At 39.3% G+C, this 19,246-nt stretch overlaps 1 protein-coding gene across 2 annotated transcripts; it reads right to left on the bottom strand.

The window, feature by feature from the left end:
• Positions 1-948: 948 nt before the first annotated feature.
• On the bottom strand, positions 949-19,118 carry LOC144388896 (uncharacterized). 2 transcript variants are annotated; one of them, XM_078091644.1, is made up of 2 exons: positions 9,208-10,133; positions 949-8,927 (listed from the first exon to the last, which is right to left on the bottom strand). In XM_078091644.1, the coding sequence occupies exon 2, from the start codon at positions 6,813-6,815 to the stop codon at positions 4,644-4,646; it is 2,172 nt and encodes a 723-aa protein (XP_077947770.1). In that variant the 5' UTR covers positions 6,816-8,927; positions 9,208-10,133; the 3' UTR covers positions 949-4,643. The 2 variants fall into 2 exon arrangements, with proteins under 2 accessions (XP_077947770.1, XP_077947769.1); XM_078091643.1 differs by lacking the exon at positions 9,208-10,133 and adding an exon at positions 10,142-19,118 and having other exon boundaries at positions 8,608-8,927.
• Between the last annotated feature and the right edge of the window lie 128 nt (positions 19,119-19,246).

Raw genomic sequence — 19,246 nt, 5'->3', positions numbered from 1 at the left:
ACAAATAACTATCAACGTGTTTTCCCGTTGTGTCCTGCAGTAAGTGACTGTGCTGCAGGACACACTTATAATGAAGTCTGCTTGAAGTGAGCACCGGGATGATTCTGGTACACGTTGTTTCTGGAATTAAATATTCATGCTGGTCCTTTTCTAATGCGTTGGGTTCCAAACCAAATCTCATCTAAGTCTGTAGTGTTAACGCAGGGCCAGAAATCTCAACAGGAGATACCTTCAACCAGTGGCGAATAAAACAGACAGTTAATTATTGGAAAAGACCGACAAGATTTTTTTCTCATCAATTTAAAGGTGGAATATGTAAGTGTTGGCCAAATAAAAATAAGTGTCTGCCGTTGATCTTACAACAGGTTCATACAATCTTAATGTCCATTGGTGATTAAAAAAAAGCTCCCTACAAACCAACTCAGATCACAAATTTCAATTTCAATAAACACACATTAAAGTAAGCAGACCATTAGCAACCGGACCACATCCTTGAAGAGTTGAGAATGCACAAGAGTTGGTGAATAAGTGCGTGACTTATAGTAAGATGATATATTATGTATAAAGTGACAAAAACTACTACATACTCAAATGTTACCTATTTAATGTCTTAACATGAGCAAAAGGTCTGCCATCACTACATCATTCATTTAGCAGTGGAATAATAAATACCTGACGCCGGGAGGGTTAGCTAGCTAGTTAGCTACGTGCTAACGGCGCCGGTCCGCATGACGTCACCGTGCTAAAGTTAACATCACTGCCCAGCTGCGACGCACACCGGACACACAACCAGGACGTGGATGAAAAGAGGCACATTTGAACCAAAATAGTTCATTGTGTGAAGTTCTGTGTGGCTTTTGAGTTGGTCTCTCCTCAACACACTGATGTTTCCCCAACAAACTAGGTTCATAGGTGCATCTAAATATATACGTATATATACACATGTTCTATTTTACATGTTTATTTAACTGCAAAGTAATGATGTGTATTTGACACCCTTTTTTGCATTGAATCATACAGGGATGTTTATTGAAACTGATTGGCTGGCAAAAAGAAAACCCACCAGCCGCCACTGATACACATAAATATACGTAAGTATATGTATGAAGAAGGCCGTCGAGGCGCCGGAGGGGGGGTGTGGTAACTGACGGTCGCTGGAGGGAGGCCTTGTTCTGGGTGCAGACTGGACAAGCGGCCACAAACCCTTCCGTGTCCCTCTCAAGTGATGGCCACCAGAAGCGCTGCCTGAAGAAGCAGACCATCCGCCTGACCTCTGGCCGACATCTCATTTAAGGGGCATGTATCAAGGGCATCCTTTTTTAATTTGGTATAACCGATTTAATAAAGAATAGTTGATAGCTTAAGTAATTAAGTAAAGTAAGTAAAGTCATTTAAGAACCTTTTAGGCTGTCTTGTGGCTGGTGTCTTTTTTTAACACTATATAGATATTAGGCTGTAAAGCCATTGTATTATTGTTTGATTAAGCATTAGGGTTTTTGAATCGCTCTTAGTCTGGACTCTCCCCTGAGACCTGTTGTCCATCGCACAAGGTGCTTGTGCCACAGACAACACAGATCACAGGATCACTGAGCCACTCAAACTCCTCCACCACGTTAAGGTGGCGATTCGCGGAGGAGATTTTTTTTTTTTATGTGGGAAACCCATAGATGGAGGGAAAACCCACAGTTGAACCCAAAAATGTTATTTATTTTATAATGGGGCGAAATTGGGGGGGGCGGGATTTGCGTTTTTTTTAAATAAAAAAATAAAATGTAACTTTTTAAAATAAAATAAAAGAATAACTTTTTTAAATAAAATACAAATAAAATATAACTTTTTTAAATAAAATAAAAAAAATTAAATGAAAAAGAAAAAGAAAGAAAATATAACTTTTTAAAATAAAATAAAAATGAAATAAAATATAACTTTTTAAAATAAAATTAAAATAAAATAAAACTTTTTAAAATAAAATAAAAGAATAACTTTTTTAAAATAAAATAAAAATAAAATATAACTTTTTAAAATAAAAAAATAAAATATTATTTTTTTAAATGAAAAAGAAAAAGAAAGAAAATACAACTTTTTAAAAGAAAAAAAGAAAATATAACTTTTTGGCATGTGAGGACCAAACTCCTCATTCAATCTGTAATCATGAAAATGAGTATATTTTATTCCCAGTGCTCCGTTAAGTGTTCTTTTCCCACTTCATTGACTGGAAAGTAGCGGAGCACAGCGCCTGAGGAATGAGGAATCTTTTTCATCTCATCCATTTCTTTCTTTGGCGAAATGCAAGGCTGCAAATGAAGATGAGCGGATTTCTGTATCTGCGCATATACCCTGAACCCGGTCATTTGGACGATGTTCAGATAACCTCACACAGCCGGTTTGACAAATCAATAGTAACAACTTGTGAAGGTAGGCCGATAGTTTCATTCGTCTGTCGTTGGAAATTGAGATCTCGGTTTGATTTTTCAAGTTATGCATTAGGCAAGGTAGATATACATGTCCCCCTCTATACTTCGTATTAAAGGCATGGCTAGTGGTAAAAAATAGCATCTGTTAAATTATATTTATGATATTTTAATAAGATATTATGTTCTATATTAAACTATAATGCTATATTTATGATATTAGTTCTATGTCATGTTAAATGGTATTAGAAATATGGAATATGATGCTATTTGATTTTAGTTCTACAATATTAAGTTAAATTATATTAGAACTATGAATACGATGCTATTTTATGATATTAGTTCTACGATATTAAGTTAAATTATATTAGAAATATGGAATACATTGCTATTTTATTTTAGTTCTACGGTATTAAGTTAAATTATATTAGAACTATGGAAGACGATGCTATTTTATGATATTAGTTCTACGATATTAAGTTAAATTATATTAGAACTATGGAATACGATGCTATTTTATGATATTAGTTCTACGATATTAAGTTAAATTATATTAGAACTATGGAATACGATGCTATTTTATTTTAGTTCTACGGTATTAAGTTAAATTATATTAGAACTATGGAATACGATGCTATTTTATTTTAGTTCTACGGTATTAAGTTAAATTATATTAGAACTATGGAAGACGATGCTATTTTATGATATTAGTTCTACGATATTAAGTTAAATTATATTAGAACTATGGAATACGATGCTATTTTATGATATTAGTTCTACGATATTAAGTTAAATTATATTAGAAATATGGAATACGATGCTATTTTATTTTAGTTCTACGGTATTAAGTTAAATTATATTAGAACTATGGAAGACGATGCTATTTTATTTTAGTTCTACGCTATTAAGTTAAATTATATTAGAACTATGGAAGACGATGCTATTTTATGATATTAGTTCTACGATATTAAGTTAAATTATATTAGAACTATGGAATACGATGCTATTTTATTTTAGTTCTACGGTATTAAGTTACATTATATTAGAACTATGGAATGCGATGCTATTTTATTTTAGTTCTACGGTATTAAGTTAAATTATATTCGAACTATGGAATACGATGCTATTTTATGATATTAGTTCTACGATATTAAGTTAAATTATATTAGAACTATGGAATGCGATGCTATTTTATTTTAGTTCTACGGTATTAAGTTAAATTATATTAGAACTATGGAATACGATGCTATTTTATGATATTCGTTCTACGATATTATGTCCTATGATATTGGAAAGATAAAGTATAAAGCCATGTCTCCTATATTAGTTCTACTATATTATGTCATATCAGTGTTTCCCCTAGGTTTCCAACTTTGGGGGGGCGGACGTACCGGAGGGGGGGCGTGGGTGTTGGGGCGCTATGGAAAACACTGTATATGATATTAAGTTATATAATATTAGAAATACTAAGTATGATGCCATGTTTGTTATATTAGTCCTATATTATGTTATATGAGATTAGTCCTATATAATCTTCTATGATATTAGAAATATGAAGTATAATACTATGTTTGTTATATTAGTCCTACATAATGCTATATGATATTAGTCCTATATTATCTTGTTATTATCTATGATATTACAAATATGAAGTATGAAAATATGTTCTATATATTGGCATGGCATCATTGAAACTATAGAGGGGGACATGTGTGTCAACCTTTCCTAATGCATAACTTGAAAAATCAAACCGAGATCCCAATTTCCAACGACAGACGAATGAAACTATCGGTCTACCTTCACAAGTTGTCACTGTTGATTCGTCAACCCAGCCGTGGTAGTTCATCCAAACACCGGCCAAATGGCCGGGTTCAGGGTATATGCGCAGATACAGAAATCCCCTCATCTTCATCTGCAGCCTTGCATTAACCAAAGAAGGAAATGGATGAGATGAAAAAGATTCCTCATTCCTCAGAGGCCGTGCCGTGCTACTGTCCAGTCCATGAAGGTGGAAAAAAACACTTCCTGGAGCAAAGGAAATAAAATATACAATGGCAATGATATTTACCAATGAATGAGGAGGCGGTCCATGCCCGGGGTGGGGGTATTTAGCGCTGTGAAGCGCAGGTGGAAGGGGAGCGGGGGTAGATGGATAAGGTAGGATGGAGTGGGAGGTGAAAGAAGGTGTTCTTACAGGTCCTAGATGGTCTCCTTTTTCTTCTCTTCTCTCTCCTATTTCTTTGTCTCCTTGTCCTGCATCTTGCGCCTCATTTTGTCCATCTCCGTCTGCCGGTCTTGCATCCGTCTCCCAAAGATGCCTCTTTTTTTTTTTTTTAAGTCGAGGCAGATGTTTTCAAGGACTGTTTTGTCGTCCTCTAATTCTTGGATCCTGGTGATAAGGATCTGATGTTCTTTGGAGATGGTATCCTCCAGTTGTTGGATCCTAGAGATCAGGCACAACTCAGTGAAATCACTGATTGTGACCATCTCGTGGTGGGTCTCCTCTTGGCTCTTTATTAAAGCAGCCAGAGAATCCCTCTGTGTCTTCAGCAGTTTGTGTTCTGCTTCCAACTGCTGCCAGGTCTCGTTGTTGACCGTGAGTTCAGCACTTTTGACAGAAAGTTCTTTTGTGGTCTCGGTGAGCTTCAGAGATAAACCCTTGTTCTCCCTGATAGTCTCATCCAGAGCCTCTGTCTTGATCTTCAGCAGTTTGTGTTCTGCTTCCAACTGTTGGTTGTTGGCCTGCTGCTTGTGCAGCTTCTCTTGAAGAGAAATGTTGGTGGAGAGTAACCCTGTTACTTTAGACTCCAATGACTGTTGTTGGTCATCCAGTTTCTTGGTTGTCTTTTTCTCCAGATCTTCATATTTCTGCTGCCAGGTCTGGTTGTTGACCGTGAGTTCAGCACTTTTGACAGAAAGTTCTTTTGTGGTCTCGGTGAGCTTCAGAGATAAACCCTCGTTCTCTCTGATAGTCTCATCCAGAGCCTCTGTCTTGATCTTCAGCAGTTTGTGTTCTGCTTCCAACTGTTGGTTGTTGGCCTGCTGCTTGTGCAGCTTCTCTTGAAGAGAAATGTTGGTGGAGAGTAACCCTGTTACTTTAGACTCCAATGACTGTTGTTGGTCATCCAGTTTCTTGGTTGTCTTTTTCTCCAGATCTTCATATTTCTGCTGCCAGGTCTGGTTGTTGACCGTGAGTTCAGCACTTTTGACAGAAAGTTCTTTTGTGGTCTCGGTGAGCTTCAGAGATAAACCCTCGTTCTCTCTGATAGTGTCATCCAGAGCCTCTGTCTTGATCTTCAGCAGTTTGTGTTCTGCTTCCAACTGTTGGTTGTTGGCCTGCTGCTTGTGCAGCTTCTCTTGAAGAGAAATGTTGGTGGAGAGTAACCCTGTTACTTTAGACTCCAATGACTGTTGTTGGTCATCCAGTTTCTTGGTTGTCTTTTTCTCCAGATCTTCATATTTCTGCTGCCAGGTCTGGTTGTTGACCGTGAGTTCAGCACTTTTGACAGAAAGTTCTTTTGTGGTCTCTGTGAGCTTCAGAGATAAACCCTCGTTCTCCCTGATAGTCTCATCCAGAGCCTCTGTCTTGATCTTCAGCAGTTTGTGTTCTGCTTCCAACTGTTGGTTGTTGGCCTGCTGCTTGTGCAGCTTCTCTTGAAGAGAAATGTTGGTGGAGAGTAACCCTGTTACTTTAGACTCCAATGACTGTTGTTGGTCATCCAGTTTCTTGGTTGTCTTTTTCTCCAGATCTTCATATTTCTGCTGCCAGGTCTGGTTGTTGACCGTGAGTTCAGCACTTTTGACAGAAAGTTCTTTTGTGGTCTCGGTGAGCTTCAGAGATAAACCCTCGTTCTCTCTGATAGTCTCATCCAGAGCCTCTGTCTTGATCTTCAGCAGTTTGTGTTCTGCTTCCAACTGTTGGTTGTTGGCCTGCTGCTTGTGCAGCTTCTCTTGAAGAGAAATGTTGGTGGAGAGTAACCCTGTTACTTTAGACTCCAATGACTGTTGTTGGTCATCCAGTTTCTTGGTTGTCTTTTTCTCCAGATCTTCATATTTCTGCTTCCAGGTCTGGTTGTTGACCGTGAGTTCAGCACTTTTGACAGAAAGTTGTTTTGTGGTCTCGGTGACCTTCAGAGATAAACCCTCGTTCTCCCTGATAAGGTCTGAAAACCTCTTTCTGTTCTTGTCAACCATCTGCTCATAGGCAAGATCTTTGCCTTTTAACATGTTGGTCAATTCGAACTTCACAGTTTCAGTGTGAGCGGTGAGTTCGCTCACTTGCCTTTTCAGGCAGTGCACTTCATTCCGTGCATGAGAAAGTGCAATGTTCACATTGTATCCGGTGGGAGGAGTCCCGAGAAGTGAAGCGCCAGCTCCAATTCTCTGGTTGTTTCTACGGTACATGTTAAATGACACTTGTGTAGTCTTGAAAAAGACTGTTGGTCAGCCCTGAAAAGGGGTGTAGTCTTGAAAAAGACTTGTTTTATTTGTCGCTAAATGACTCGATGTAACCTCTGAAAGATGGTGATGAATCTTCCAAAAAACTACTTAAGTCTGTAAAGGACAAATATCGCAGATACTTTCAAGAGAAAATATCCAACTGCACTCTTCTGGAACCAGAAACGCAATGATCTAGTGTTCCGAGACACATCAAAGGAGTTGTTGATGATGTCACAATTCCGTTGTCAGGGAAACGCAGCCCGTGTCATAGAGTGGACTCCATAACAACGTAATGGAGTCCACTCTATGACACGGGCTGCGTTTCCCTGACAACGCAGCCCGTGTCATAGAGTGGACTCCATAACAACGGAATGGAGTCCACTCTATGACACGGGCTGCGTTTCCCTGACAACGGAATGCAAAATACAACAAAACTCACTTTGTGTGGTTTTTATACATACACAACGTGATGATGCCGATATATAAAGTCTCATTCACCTCTGTTTCTTCCTGCACCGTGATGCCCATTTCTGAACCACGTTTTGGATGAAGAAGCACTGATATTGAGTGATACAGATCAGACCAGCATGAAGCACCTCACCATCCCTTACACATGCTCCGTATGGCGCGGCATGTCTTTATATGCCGAACCTGTAAATAAAGGCACTATTTGCCGTACTGTCAGAAGTGTGTGTTTGGCGCTGAAGTCCATCTTTATTACCTTCCCTGGCCCCAGAAGAATGTGTCACATCAAAGAAGATTTCCACAAGACACTCCACATATTCCGTGTAAATGGGTGATTGTGTTTGATGTTGTGAGATGCATGTAATGGTAAAATATGTTAAAACATTGTCTTGCGCTAAACCCGGGTCTCAAGTGTATTTGAGCCTGACGTGCAAAGAGCAGCAAATACTACACACACTGTTATAGTGTAAATACTACACACACTGTTATAGTGTAAATACTGTAAATACTACACACACTGTTATAGTGTAAATACTACACACACTGTTATAGTGTAAATACTGTAAATACTACACACACTGTTATAGTGTAAATACTACACACACTGTTATAGTGTAAACACTGTAAATACTACACACACTGTTATAGTGTAAATACTACACACACTGTTATAGTGTAAATACTGTAAATACTACACACACTGTTATAGTGTAAATACTACACACACTTTTCTACATTAGACACAGACATTTTGAACTATGTCACTTTATTGCCTTTTTTAGACGCTGCCTTGAAAATAGCCGCACATGAACACATTGATCAAACCGGGTCGGGTGTGTGATGGTAAACATGCCAATCAGGTGTAAACACTTTACAAAGGCAGCGGCAAAATTGCCAGTGTCAATACAACACTTAAAGAGTCAATTTTAACACTACCTCAGTGAACATATGGTCCCTATCGACACAGAGTGTAAAATGTACACTGAACACAGAGTTAAATTTCCAGAGTCAATTTTACTCTGGTAAGAGTTAAAATTTGACACTAGGTGCAGTGTAGTGTAATAATATTAACTCTAAGAAGTGTCAATCAAGTTTTACACTATGTAAGAAGTAACACCCATAGTGTTATTCACATGTAACACTAAATAGTTATAAAAGAAATAACCTTTCCAGTATTAAACCTACTTTACACTATGTTGATTATGAAATCACTCCAAAGAGTGTTGATTTTTAACCAACTCCTACCAGTGTTGCATATCTATGCAGGGGGAAAAACACACAGACAATTGTATCCATACTGTAATACATATTTATTCCAAGTAAACATGAAATATTGGCATCAAAAGTAAACCTAAAACATGTAAAGCTCACATCTTATCACAGTGGCAAAGATCTTGGTTGGTGCTGGATGACAGGAATGTTTTGATCAACATGATGGTATCTGCAAAGACAGCAAACTGAAATCAACATTATGATCTACAACCCCATACAAGCTGACAACCTGAAAATACCCTATTTCAGCTTTAAAAATCACAAACACAACTACATTTTCGGTCAAGTACATCAACTTATTACTTATCACCAGAGCACCACAGTACATTAAAGAACAATCTGAAAGAAAAAAGAAAATATACATATTAAGTAACTACGTAACTACGTAGACCCCTCCGCCGTAGCCTGACGTGCACCTCCACAAAAAAAAAACTGCGAGTCGAGTTGACGTAGACCGCAAGTGCTGTGATTGGTCCGCTCAGAACGTAATTTGCGGCAGTTGCTGACATTCGAAAGTATCGAAAGTGCACTTGCTCGTCCAGGTCCCTCAGTGGGTGAACCAGTGTTGTAAATTCACGTCTTCTCCGTAGCCTGCGCTTCAATATGAGCTTCGGCTCACCAAGGATTCGGCACCCGCAGAAACACACCGCCACACCCGCCGCCGCCGTAACGTGGAAGCATAAATTAAGCTTACAGCAGCTACAGCCATAGACATAAAGAATAGACATCGACCGCTGCTGCCTAGTGGTGCTGACGAGCCGCGGGGCCGCCAACTTGGACCGGTCACCCGCTCCACTCAGTGCCAGCTGGCGCAACGAAGTGTCAGCGCGTCACTCGCTGAATACAAAAGCGGATGTTCACGGGATTTTGTAGGCATGACACCGAAAACATGATTCGGCGTATTTTAATATTCATAGTAGTTGTAACAGTAATAATATTCTGGTATATAATATAATAATAAATATTTGTTTGCGCCTCAGCAGCCAATGCAGCGTCTACTCTTTATATATCTATGGCTACAGCAGCAGCTAACGTGAACCGAGCCTCTCGGAGCCGCGGCTCCGTTCACGTTAACTGGGTCGACTCGGTGCATTCCGCCGTCTGCCGGTGAACTAGCGGGTCCTATGAGCACGTCCGCATGTCCGCGACATGTCCCGCTATGCTCGACCAAATTGTGACGTGACGCTAAAGCGATTTGCTCCGGCTCAAATAGAAATAATAAATATGACTGCTTCAACGAATTTTTGTCGTGATTTTACTGTAATAAATGTGCAAGCATGACACATAACACACCACGACAGCTCGTCCTCGTCGACATTAACGTTACCTCGTGTCGTTTTTGTTCAGTTTGGTGTTGCGTGGTCAGACATGTGGCTGCTACATTTAAGCTAACCGCCGACCCGATAATCACGTTAGCCATTTGAAATTCGGTATTTGAAGACACGAACCCAACATTGACTAGTGTGGTGAATGAATACGTCCCTTTATTCTTATACAGATTCTACTCGAATGAAGAAAAAACAACGGGAATAGTTTATAGTGGAAAGACTTACCACAGTATTTCGATGCGAGGAAGATGGCGATGCCAGAATCCACATTCTCAGTTTGACCGGGAAAGTTGGTGGGCGGGGCTTTCCAGAGTATTTTTTGTGATACTCTGGAAGGTATCTTGCTCTAATCAGTGTTGAATCTGGGCCTGAGAGAGTCAATAACACTGACAGAGTAAAACCTCTGTTAACTGTGATTATTTTCACCAACATTGGAAGTTTTCTGGTTCAATTTTACTCTGTCCATTGCTGGAAGAACTCCGGAGGAATTAAAATAGTTTGACACTGCCTTTTTGACACTGGCAAATTTACTGTGCACAGTTATAGTGTAAATACTGTAAATACTACACGCACTGTTATAGTGTAAATACTGTAAATACTACACACACTGTTATAGTGTAAATACTGTAAATACTACACACACTGTTATAGTGTAAATACTACACACACTGTTATAGTGTAAATACTGTAAATACTACACGCACTGTTATAGTGTAAATACTGTAAATACTACACACACTGTTATAGTGTAAATACTACACACACTGTTATAGTGTAAATACTGTAAATACTACACACACTGTTATAGTGTAAATACTACACACACTGTTATAGTGTAAATACTGCACACACTGTTATACTGTAAATACTACACACACTGTTATAGTGTAAATACTACACACACTTTTCTACATTAGACACAGACATTTTGAATTATGTCACTTTATTGCCTTTTTTAGACGCTGCCTTGAAAATAGCCGCACATGAACACATTGATCAAACCGGGTCGGGTGTGTGATGGTAAACATGCCAATCAGGTGTAAACACTTTACAAAGGCAGCGGCTGCATGATACAAAATGTTAGTTTGCAGCTGTGTCCTGCACAGCTGCACAAAACCAGCACAGTTAGCACATAAACACATATATAACACCAACACATAGCAAAATCATATTAAAAGCCAATAAAACAGTCTACAACTTTCCTAGCAAGTACATGTTTTTACATCCTTTCGCATTCAGTCGGTCCACGATTGTTTGCCTGGCTTTTTCTCTTTTTTTCTCTGTTTAATTACAGCTGCAGCTCTTTATTTTCTTCCTTCTTGGCTTCAGGTGCAGTTAGGATGCAAAGCTCAACATATCTTGTCAGAATTTTCTAGTTGGCACGTTCATTATGCAGCCTGCAGAAGAGTTAACGTCACGTACTGATGGCTATAAAACATCACTGAACATAGATCCAACGATGCGGTGAGCATTACAAATCATAGTACTCTTTGCACTGCAGGCCTAAGATACTGAAATACTTTTACCATGATCCAAATAATTGCCTATGAGAGCAACATGTAATCCAGCAATGAACACATAATCTCTTTAGTGAAACAGTGTACAACTAATCACACTTTTCAACAAAGCAATTGGTTAACCAGTATGTTCAGGCTTCATGAGCAAATACAGAATCCCTTTGTGTTCATTTCCAAAGCCGCATTAAGACACACATCACTTTATTTAATACGCCGCTTGCAAGTCGCTGTGTTGTGCCAGACTCTCAATAAAACATTTAGGACAAACCCACGGTCATGAAGAGACTCCTCTAACGTTACATGGACTCTGCGTGAGGAAGAGGAGGAGGAAGAGGAGGAGGCTCCGTGTCGCTAAATACTAACTTTCCACTGACCACTTTTCCCCCCCGGTGTCGCTCCGATCTGCCGGCGCTCTATCATTTTGTGCTACTTGTTGAGAACTGCTTCTTTGTAGTATTGGGCATGCGCCGAGTGGATTTTCCAAGTTTCCTTGACACGCCCATAATATTTTGCAACCCTGTCGGTGAACGACGTGTTAACGGAGTAACATCCTCAAAATCCCGATTATTTCCTCTTTTGGCCAAGTTAAAAAGTACATTGAGCGTGTAGATTGTACAATGACCGTTCTCTTGAAATGAAATATTAAATAATTGCATGGACTGTGTATCCTCGCCTCCGTCTACTCTGTTGTATTATCCTGCAATGAGTAGTGGGAGCAATATTTGATAGGGTGTTATTGTGCTATCAAAATCTGCTACCCCTGAACTTTTTATAATAATCGAGTGTCTGGATGCTCAATGTTTATACTTCTCATCCAATCACATTCACTGTCCGCATAGCGCCGTTTATCTGGAGAAGCCGGAAGTAACGAGACTGTTTTTAAAATGTCAGCAGTAGAAGTCGTCTGAAAAATAAACACTCCAGTAAAGTTTCTACTTAAGTACAGTAACCAAGTATTTGTACTTGGTTACTTGACACCTCTGCCTAAAATACTTTGAGATTTGGGGCCAGCACTTTCCCGCCCTACGCTGCGCCCGTCAAGAGTCTCGCGACGCGCCCATGTAGCGCCATGACAACGGCGAGCAGTGTCCCTCCGACAGGACCAAACCCGGACTCGGTACGTTCTCTCCTCAAAGAGCCGTTTGACGGAATAACTTTCGGGGAGAAACTTGAGGTGAAAGAGGTGGACCGGGACCAGCCGGACCTCACGACCAGACAACGGACCGGTGTGAAGGGAAGCCGAGGCTTCTGTAGAGACTTCTACGCCGGGAGGGTTAGCTAGCTAGTTAGCTACGTGCTAACGGCGCCGGTCCGCATGACGTCACCGTGCTAAAGTTAACATCACTGCCCAGCTGCGACGCACACCGGACCGCGGTGAGGACACACAACCAGGACGTGGATGAAAAGAGGCACATTTGAACCAAAATAGTTCATTGTGTGAAGTTCTGTGTGGCTTTTGAGTTGGTCTCTCCTCAACACACTGATGTTTCCCCAACAAACTAGGTTCATAGGTGCATCTAAATATATACGTATATATACACATGTTCTATTTTACATGTTTATTTAACTGCAAAGTAATGATGTGTATTTTACACCCTTTTTTGCATTGAATCATACAGGGATGTTTATTGAAACTGATTGGCTGGCAAAAAGAAAACCCACCAGCCGCCACTGATACACATAAATATACGTAAGTATATGTATGAAGAAGGCCGTCGAGGCGCCGGAGGGGGGGTGTGGTAACTGACGGTCGCTGGAGGGAGGCCTTGTTCTGGGTGCAGACTGGACAAGCGGCCACAAACCCTTCCGTGTCCCTCTCAAGTGATGGCCACCAGAAGCGCTGCCTGAAGAAGCAGACCATCCGCCTGACCTCTGGCCGACATCTCATTTAAGGGGCATGTATCAAGGGCATCCTTTTTTAATTTGGTATAACCGATTTAATAAAGAATAGTTGATAGCTTAAGTAATTAAGTAAAGTCAGTAAAGTCATTTAAGAACCTTTTAGGCTGTCTTGTGGCTGGTGTCTTTTTTTAACACTATATAGATATTAGGCTGTAAAGCCATTGTATTATTGTTTGATTAAACATTAGGGTTTTTGAATCGCTCTTAGTCTGGACTCTCCCCTGAGACCTGTTGTCCATCGCACAAGGTGCTTGTGCCACAGACAACACAGATCACAGGATCACTGAGCCACTCAAACTCCTCCACCACGTTAAGGTGGCGATTCGCGGAGGAGATTTTTTTTTTTTATGTGGGAAACCCATAGATGGAGGGAAAACCCACAGTTGAACCCAAAAATGTTATTTATTTTATAATGGGGCGAAATTGGGGGGGGCGGGATTTGCGTTTTTTTTAAATAAAAAAATAAAATGTAACTTTTTAAAATAAAATAAAAGAATAACTTTTTTAAATAAAATACAAATAAAATATAACTTTTTAAAATAAAATAAAAAAAATTAAATGAAAAAGAAAAAGAAAGAAAATATAACTTTTTAAAATAAAATAAAAATGAAATAAAATATAACTTTTTAAAATAAAATTAAAATAAAACAAAACTTTTAAAAATAAAATAAAAGAATAACTTTTTTAAAATAAAATTAAAATAAAATATAACTTTTTAAAATAAAAAAATAAAATATTATTTTTTTAAATGAAAAAGAAAAAGAAAGAAAATACTACTTTTTAAAAGAAAAAAAGAAAATATAACTTTTTGGCATGTGAGGACCAAACTCCTCATTCAATCTGTAATCATGAAAATGAGTATATTTTATTCCCAGTGCTCCGTTAAGTGTTCTTTTCCCACTTCATTGACTGGAAAGTAGCGGAGCACAGCGCCTGAGGAATGAGGAATCTTTTTCATCTCATCCATTTCTTTCTTTGGCGAAATGCAAGGCTGCAAATGAAGATGAGCGGATTTCTGTATCTGCGCATATACCCTGAACCCGGTCATTTGGACGATGTTCGGATAACCTCACACAGCCGGTTTGACAAATCAATAGTAACAACTTGTGAAGGTAGGCCGATAGTTTCATTCGTCTGTCGTTGGAAATTGAGATCTCGGTTTGATTTTTCAAGTTATGCATTAGGCAAGGTAGACATACATGTCCCCCTCTATACTTTGTATTAAAGGCATGGCTAGTGGTAAAAAATAGCATCTGTTAAATTATATTTATGATATTTTAATAAGATATTATGTTCTATATTAAACTATAATGCTATATTTATGATATTAGTTCTATGTCATGTTAAATGGTATTAGAAATATGGAATATGATGCTATTTGATTTTAGTTCTACAATATTAAGTTAAATTATATTAGAACTATGAATACGATGCTATTTTATGATATTAGTTCTACGATATTAAGTTAAATTATATTAGAAATATGGAATACGATGCTATTTTATTTTAGTTCTACGGTATTAAGTTAAACTATATTAGAACTATGGAAGACGATGCTATTTTATGATATTAGTTCTACGATATTAAGTTAAATTATATTAGAACTATGGAATACGATGCTATTTTATGATATTAGTTCTACGATATTAAGTTAAATTATATTAGAAATATGGAATACGATGCTATTTTATTTTAGTTCTACGGTATTAAGTTAAATTATATTAGAACTATGGAAGACGATGCTATTTTATTTTAGTTCTACGCTATTAAGTTAAATTATATTAGAACTATGGAAGACGATGCTATTTTATGATATTAGTTCTACGATATTAAGTTAAATTATATTAGAACTATGGAATACGATGCTATTTTATTTTAGTTCTACGGTATTAAGTTACATTATATTAGAACTATGGAATGCGATGCTATTTTATTTTAGTTCTACGGTATTAAGTTAAATTATATTCGAACTATGGAATACGATGCTATTTTATGATATTAGTTCTACGATATTAAGTTAAATTATATTAGAACTATGGAATGCGATGCTATTTTATTTTAGTTCTACGGTATTAAGTTAAATTATATTAGAACTATGGAATACGATGCTATTTTATGATATTCGTTCTACGATATTATGTCCTATGATATTGGAAAGATAAAGTATAAAGCCATGTCTCCTATATTAGTTCTACTATATTATGTCATATCAGTGTTTCCCCTAGGTTTCCAACTTTGGGGGGGCGGACGTACCGGAGGGGGGCGTGGGTGTTGGGGCGCTATGGAAAACACTGTATATGATATTAAGTTATATAATATTAGAAATACTAAGTATGATGCCATGTTTGTTATATTAGTCCTATATTATGTTATATGAGATTAGTCCTATATAATCTTCTATGATATTACAAATATGAAGTATAATACTATGTTTGTTATATTAGTCCTACATAATGCTATATGATATTAGTCCTATATTATCTTGTTATTATCTATGATATTACAAATATGAAGTATGAAAATATGTTCTATATATTGGCATGGCATCATTGAAACTATAGAGGGGGACATGTGTGTCAACCTTTCCTAATGCATAACTTGAAAAATCAAACCGAGATCCCAATTTCCAACGACAGACGAATGAAACTATCGGTCTACCTTCACAAGTTGTCACTGTTGATTCGTCAACCCAGCCGTGGTAGTTCATCCAAACACCGGCCAAATGGCCGGGTTCAGGGTATATGCGCAGATACAGAAATCCCCTCATCTTCATCTGCAGCCTTGCATTAACCAAAGAAGGAAATGGATGAGATGAAAAAGATTCCTCATTCCTCAGAGGCCGTGCCGTGCTACTGTCCAGTCCATGAAGGTGGAAAAAAACACTTCCTGGAGCAAAGGAAATAAAATATACAATGGCAATGATATTTACCAATGAATGAGGAGGCGGTCCATGCCCGGGGTGGGGGTATTTAGCGCTGTGAAGCGCAGGTGGAAGGGGAGCGGGGGTAGATGGATAAGGTAGGATGGAGTGGGAGGTGAAAGAAGGTGTTCTTACAGGTCCTAGATGGTCTCCTTTTTCTTCTCTTCTCTCTCCTATTTCTTTGTCTCCTTGTCCTGCATCTTGCGCCTCATTTTGTCCATCTCCGTCTGCCGGTCTTGCATCCGTCTCCCAAAGATGCCTCTTTTTTTTTTTTTTAAGTCGAGGCAGATGTTTTCAAGGACTGTTTTGTCGTCCTCTAATTCTTGGATCCTGGTGATAAGGATCTGATGTTCTTTGGAGATGGTATCCTCCAGTTGTTGGATCCTAGAGATCAGGCACAACTCAGTGAAATCACTGATTGTGACCATCTCGTGGTGGGTCTCCTCTTGGCTCTTTATTAAAGCAGCCAGAGAATCCCTCTGTGTCTTCAGCAGTTTGTGTTCTGCTTCCAACTGCTGCCAGGTCTCGTTGTTGACCGTGAGTTCAGCACTTTTGACAGAAAGTTCTTTTGTGGTCTCGGTGAGCTTCAGAGATAAACCCTTGTTCTCCCTGATAGTCTCATCCAGAGCCTCTGTCTTGATCTTCAGCAGTTTGTGTTCTGCTTCCAACTGTTGGTTGTTGGCCTGCTGCTTGTGCAGCTTCTCTTGAAGAGAAATGTTGGTGGAGAGTAACCCTGTTACTTTAGACTCCAATGACTGTTGTTGGTCATCCAGTTTCTTGGTTGTCTTTTTCTCCAGATCTTCATATTTCTGCGGCCAGGTCTGGTTGTTGACCGTGAGTTCAGCACTTTTGACAGAAAGTTCTTTTGTGGTCTCGGTGAGCTTCAGAGATAAACCCTCGTTCTCTCTGATAGTCTCATCCAGAGCCTCTGTCTTGATCTTCAGCAGTTTGTGTTCTGCTTCCAACTGTTGGTTGTTGGCCTGCTGCTTGTGCAGCTTCTCTTGAAGAGAAATGTTGGTGGAGAGTAACCCTGTTACTCTAGACTCCAATGACTGTTGTTGGTCATCCAGTTTCTTGGTTGTCTTTTTCTCCAGATCTTCATATTTCTGCTGCCAGGTCTCGTTGTTGACCGTGAGTTCAGCACTTTTGACAGAAAGTTGTTTTGTGGTCTCGGTGAGCTTCAGAGATAAACCCTCGTTCTCCCTGATAGTCTCATCCAGAGCCTCTGTCTTGATCTTCAGCAGTTTGTGTTCTGCTTCCAACTGTTGGTTGTTGGCCTGCTGCTTGTGCAGCTTCTCTTGAAGAGAAATGTTGGTGGAGAGTAACCCCGTTACTTTAGACTCCAATGACTGTTGTTGGTCATCCAGTTTCTTGGTTGTCTTTTTCTCCAGATCTTCATATTTCTGCTGCCAGGTCTGGTTGTTGACCGTGAGTTCAGCACTTTTGACAGAAAGTTGTTTTGTGGTCTCTGTGAGCTTCAGAGATAAACCCTCGTTCTCCCTGATAGTCTCATCCAGAGCCTCTGTCTTGATCTTCAGCAGTTTGTGTTCTGCTTCCAACTGTTGGTTGTTGGCCTGCTGCTTGTGCAGCTTCTCTTGAAGAGAAATGTTGGTGGAGAGTAACCCTGTTACTTTAGACTCCAATGACTGTTGTTGGTCATCCAGTTTCTTGGTTGTCTTTTTCTCCAGATCTTCATATTTCTGCTGCCAGGTCTGGTTGTTGACCGTGAGTTCAGCACTTTTGACAGAAAGTTGTTTTGTGGTCTCTGTGAGCTTCAGAGATAAACCCTCGTTCTCCCTGATAGTCTCATCCAGAGCCTCTGTCTTGATCTTCAGCAGTTTGTGTTCTGCTTCCAACTGTTGGTTGTTGGCCTGCTGCTTGTGCAGCTTCTCTTGAAGAGAAATGTTGGTGGAGAGTAACCCTGTTACTTTAGACTCCAATGACTGTTGTTGGTCATCCAGTTTCTTGGTTGTCTTTTTCTCCAGATCTTCATATTTCTGCTGCCAGGTCTGGTTGTTGACCGTGAGTTCAGCACTTTTGACAGAAAGTTGTTTTGTGGTCTCTGTGAGCTTCAGAGATAAACCCTCGTTCTCTCTGATAGTCTCATCCAGAGCCTCTGTCTTGATCTTCAGCAGTTTGTGTTCTGCTTCCAACTGTTGGTTGTTGGCCTGCTGCTTGTGCAGCTTCTCTTGAAGAGAAATGTTGGTGGAGAGTAACCCTGTTACTTTAGACTCCAATGACTGTTGTTGGTCATCCAGTTTCTTGGTTGTCTTTTTCTCCAGATCTTCATATTTCTGCTTCCAGGTCTCGTTGTTGACCGTGAGTTCAGCACTTTTGACAGAAAGTTGTTTTGTGGTCTCGGTGACCTTCAGAGATAAACCCTCGTTCTCCCTGATAAGGTCTGAAAACCTCTTTCTGTTCTTGTCAACCATCTGCTCATAGGCAAGATCTTTGCCTTTTAACATGTTGGTCAATTCGAACTTCACAGTTTCAGTGTGAGCGGTGAGTTCGCTCACTTGCCTTTTCAGGCAGTGCACTTCATTCCGTGCATGAGAAAGTGCAATGTTCACATTGTATCCGGTGGGAGGAGTCCCGAGAAGTGAAGCGCCAGCTCCAATTCTCTGGTTGTTTCTACGGTACATGTTAAATGACACTTGTGTAGTCTTGAAAAAGACTGTTGGTCAGCCCTGAAAAGGGGTGTAGTCTTGAAAAAGACTGTTGTTTTATTTGTCGCTAAATGACTCGATGTAACCTCTGAAAGATGGTGATGAATCTTCCAAAAAACTACTTAAGTCTGTAAAGGACAAATATCGCAGATACTTTCAAGAGAAAATATCCAACTGCACTCTTCTGGAACCAGAAACGCAATGATCTAGTGTTCCGAGACACATCAAAGGAGTTGTTGATGATGTCACAATTCCGTTGTCAGGGAAACGCAGCCCGTGTCATAGAGTGGACTCCATAACAACGGAATGGAGTCCACTCTATGAC

The sequence above is a fragment of the Gasterosteus aculeatus genome, chromosome 17 (genome assembly GCF_964276395.1).
Source record: "Gasterosteus aculeatus chromosome 17, fGasAcu3.hap1.1, whole genome shotgun sequence".
NCBI lineage: Eukaryota > Metazoa > Chordata > Actinopteri > Perciformes > Gasterosteidae > Gasterosteus > Gasterosteus aculeatus.
Note: the sequence above shows the minus strand (reverse complement) of the source record. Positions and strands in the feature narration are given on the sequence as shown.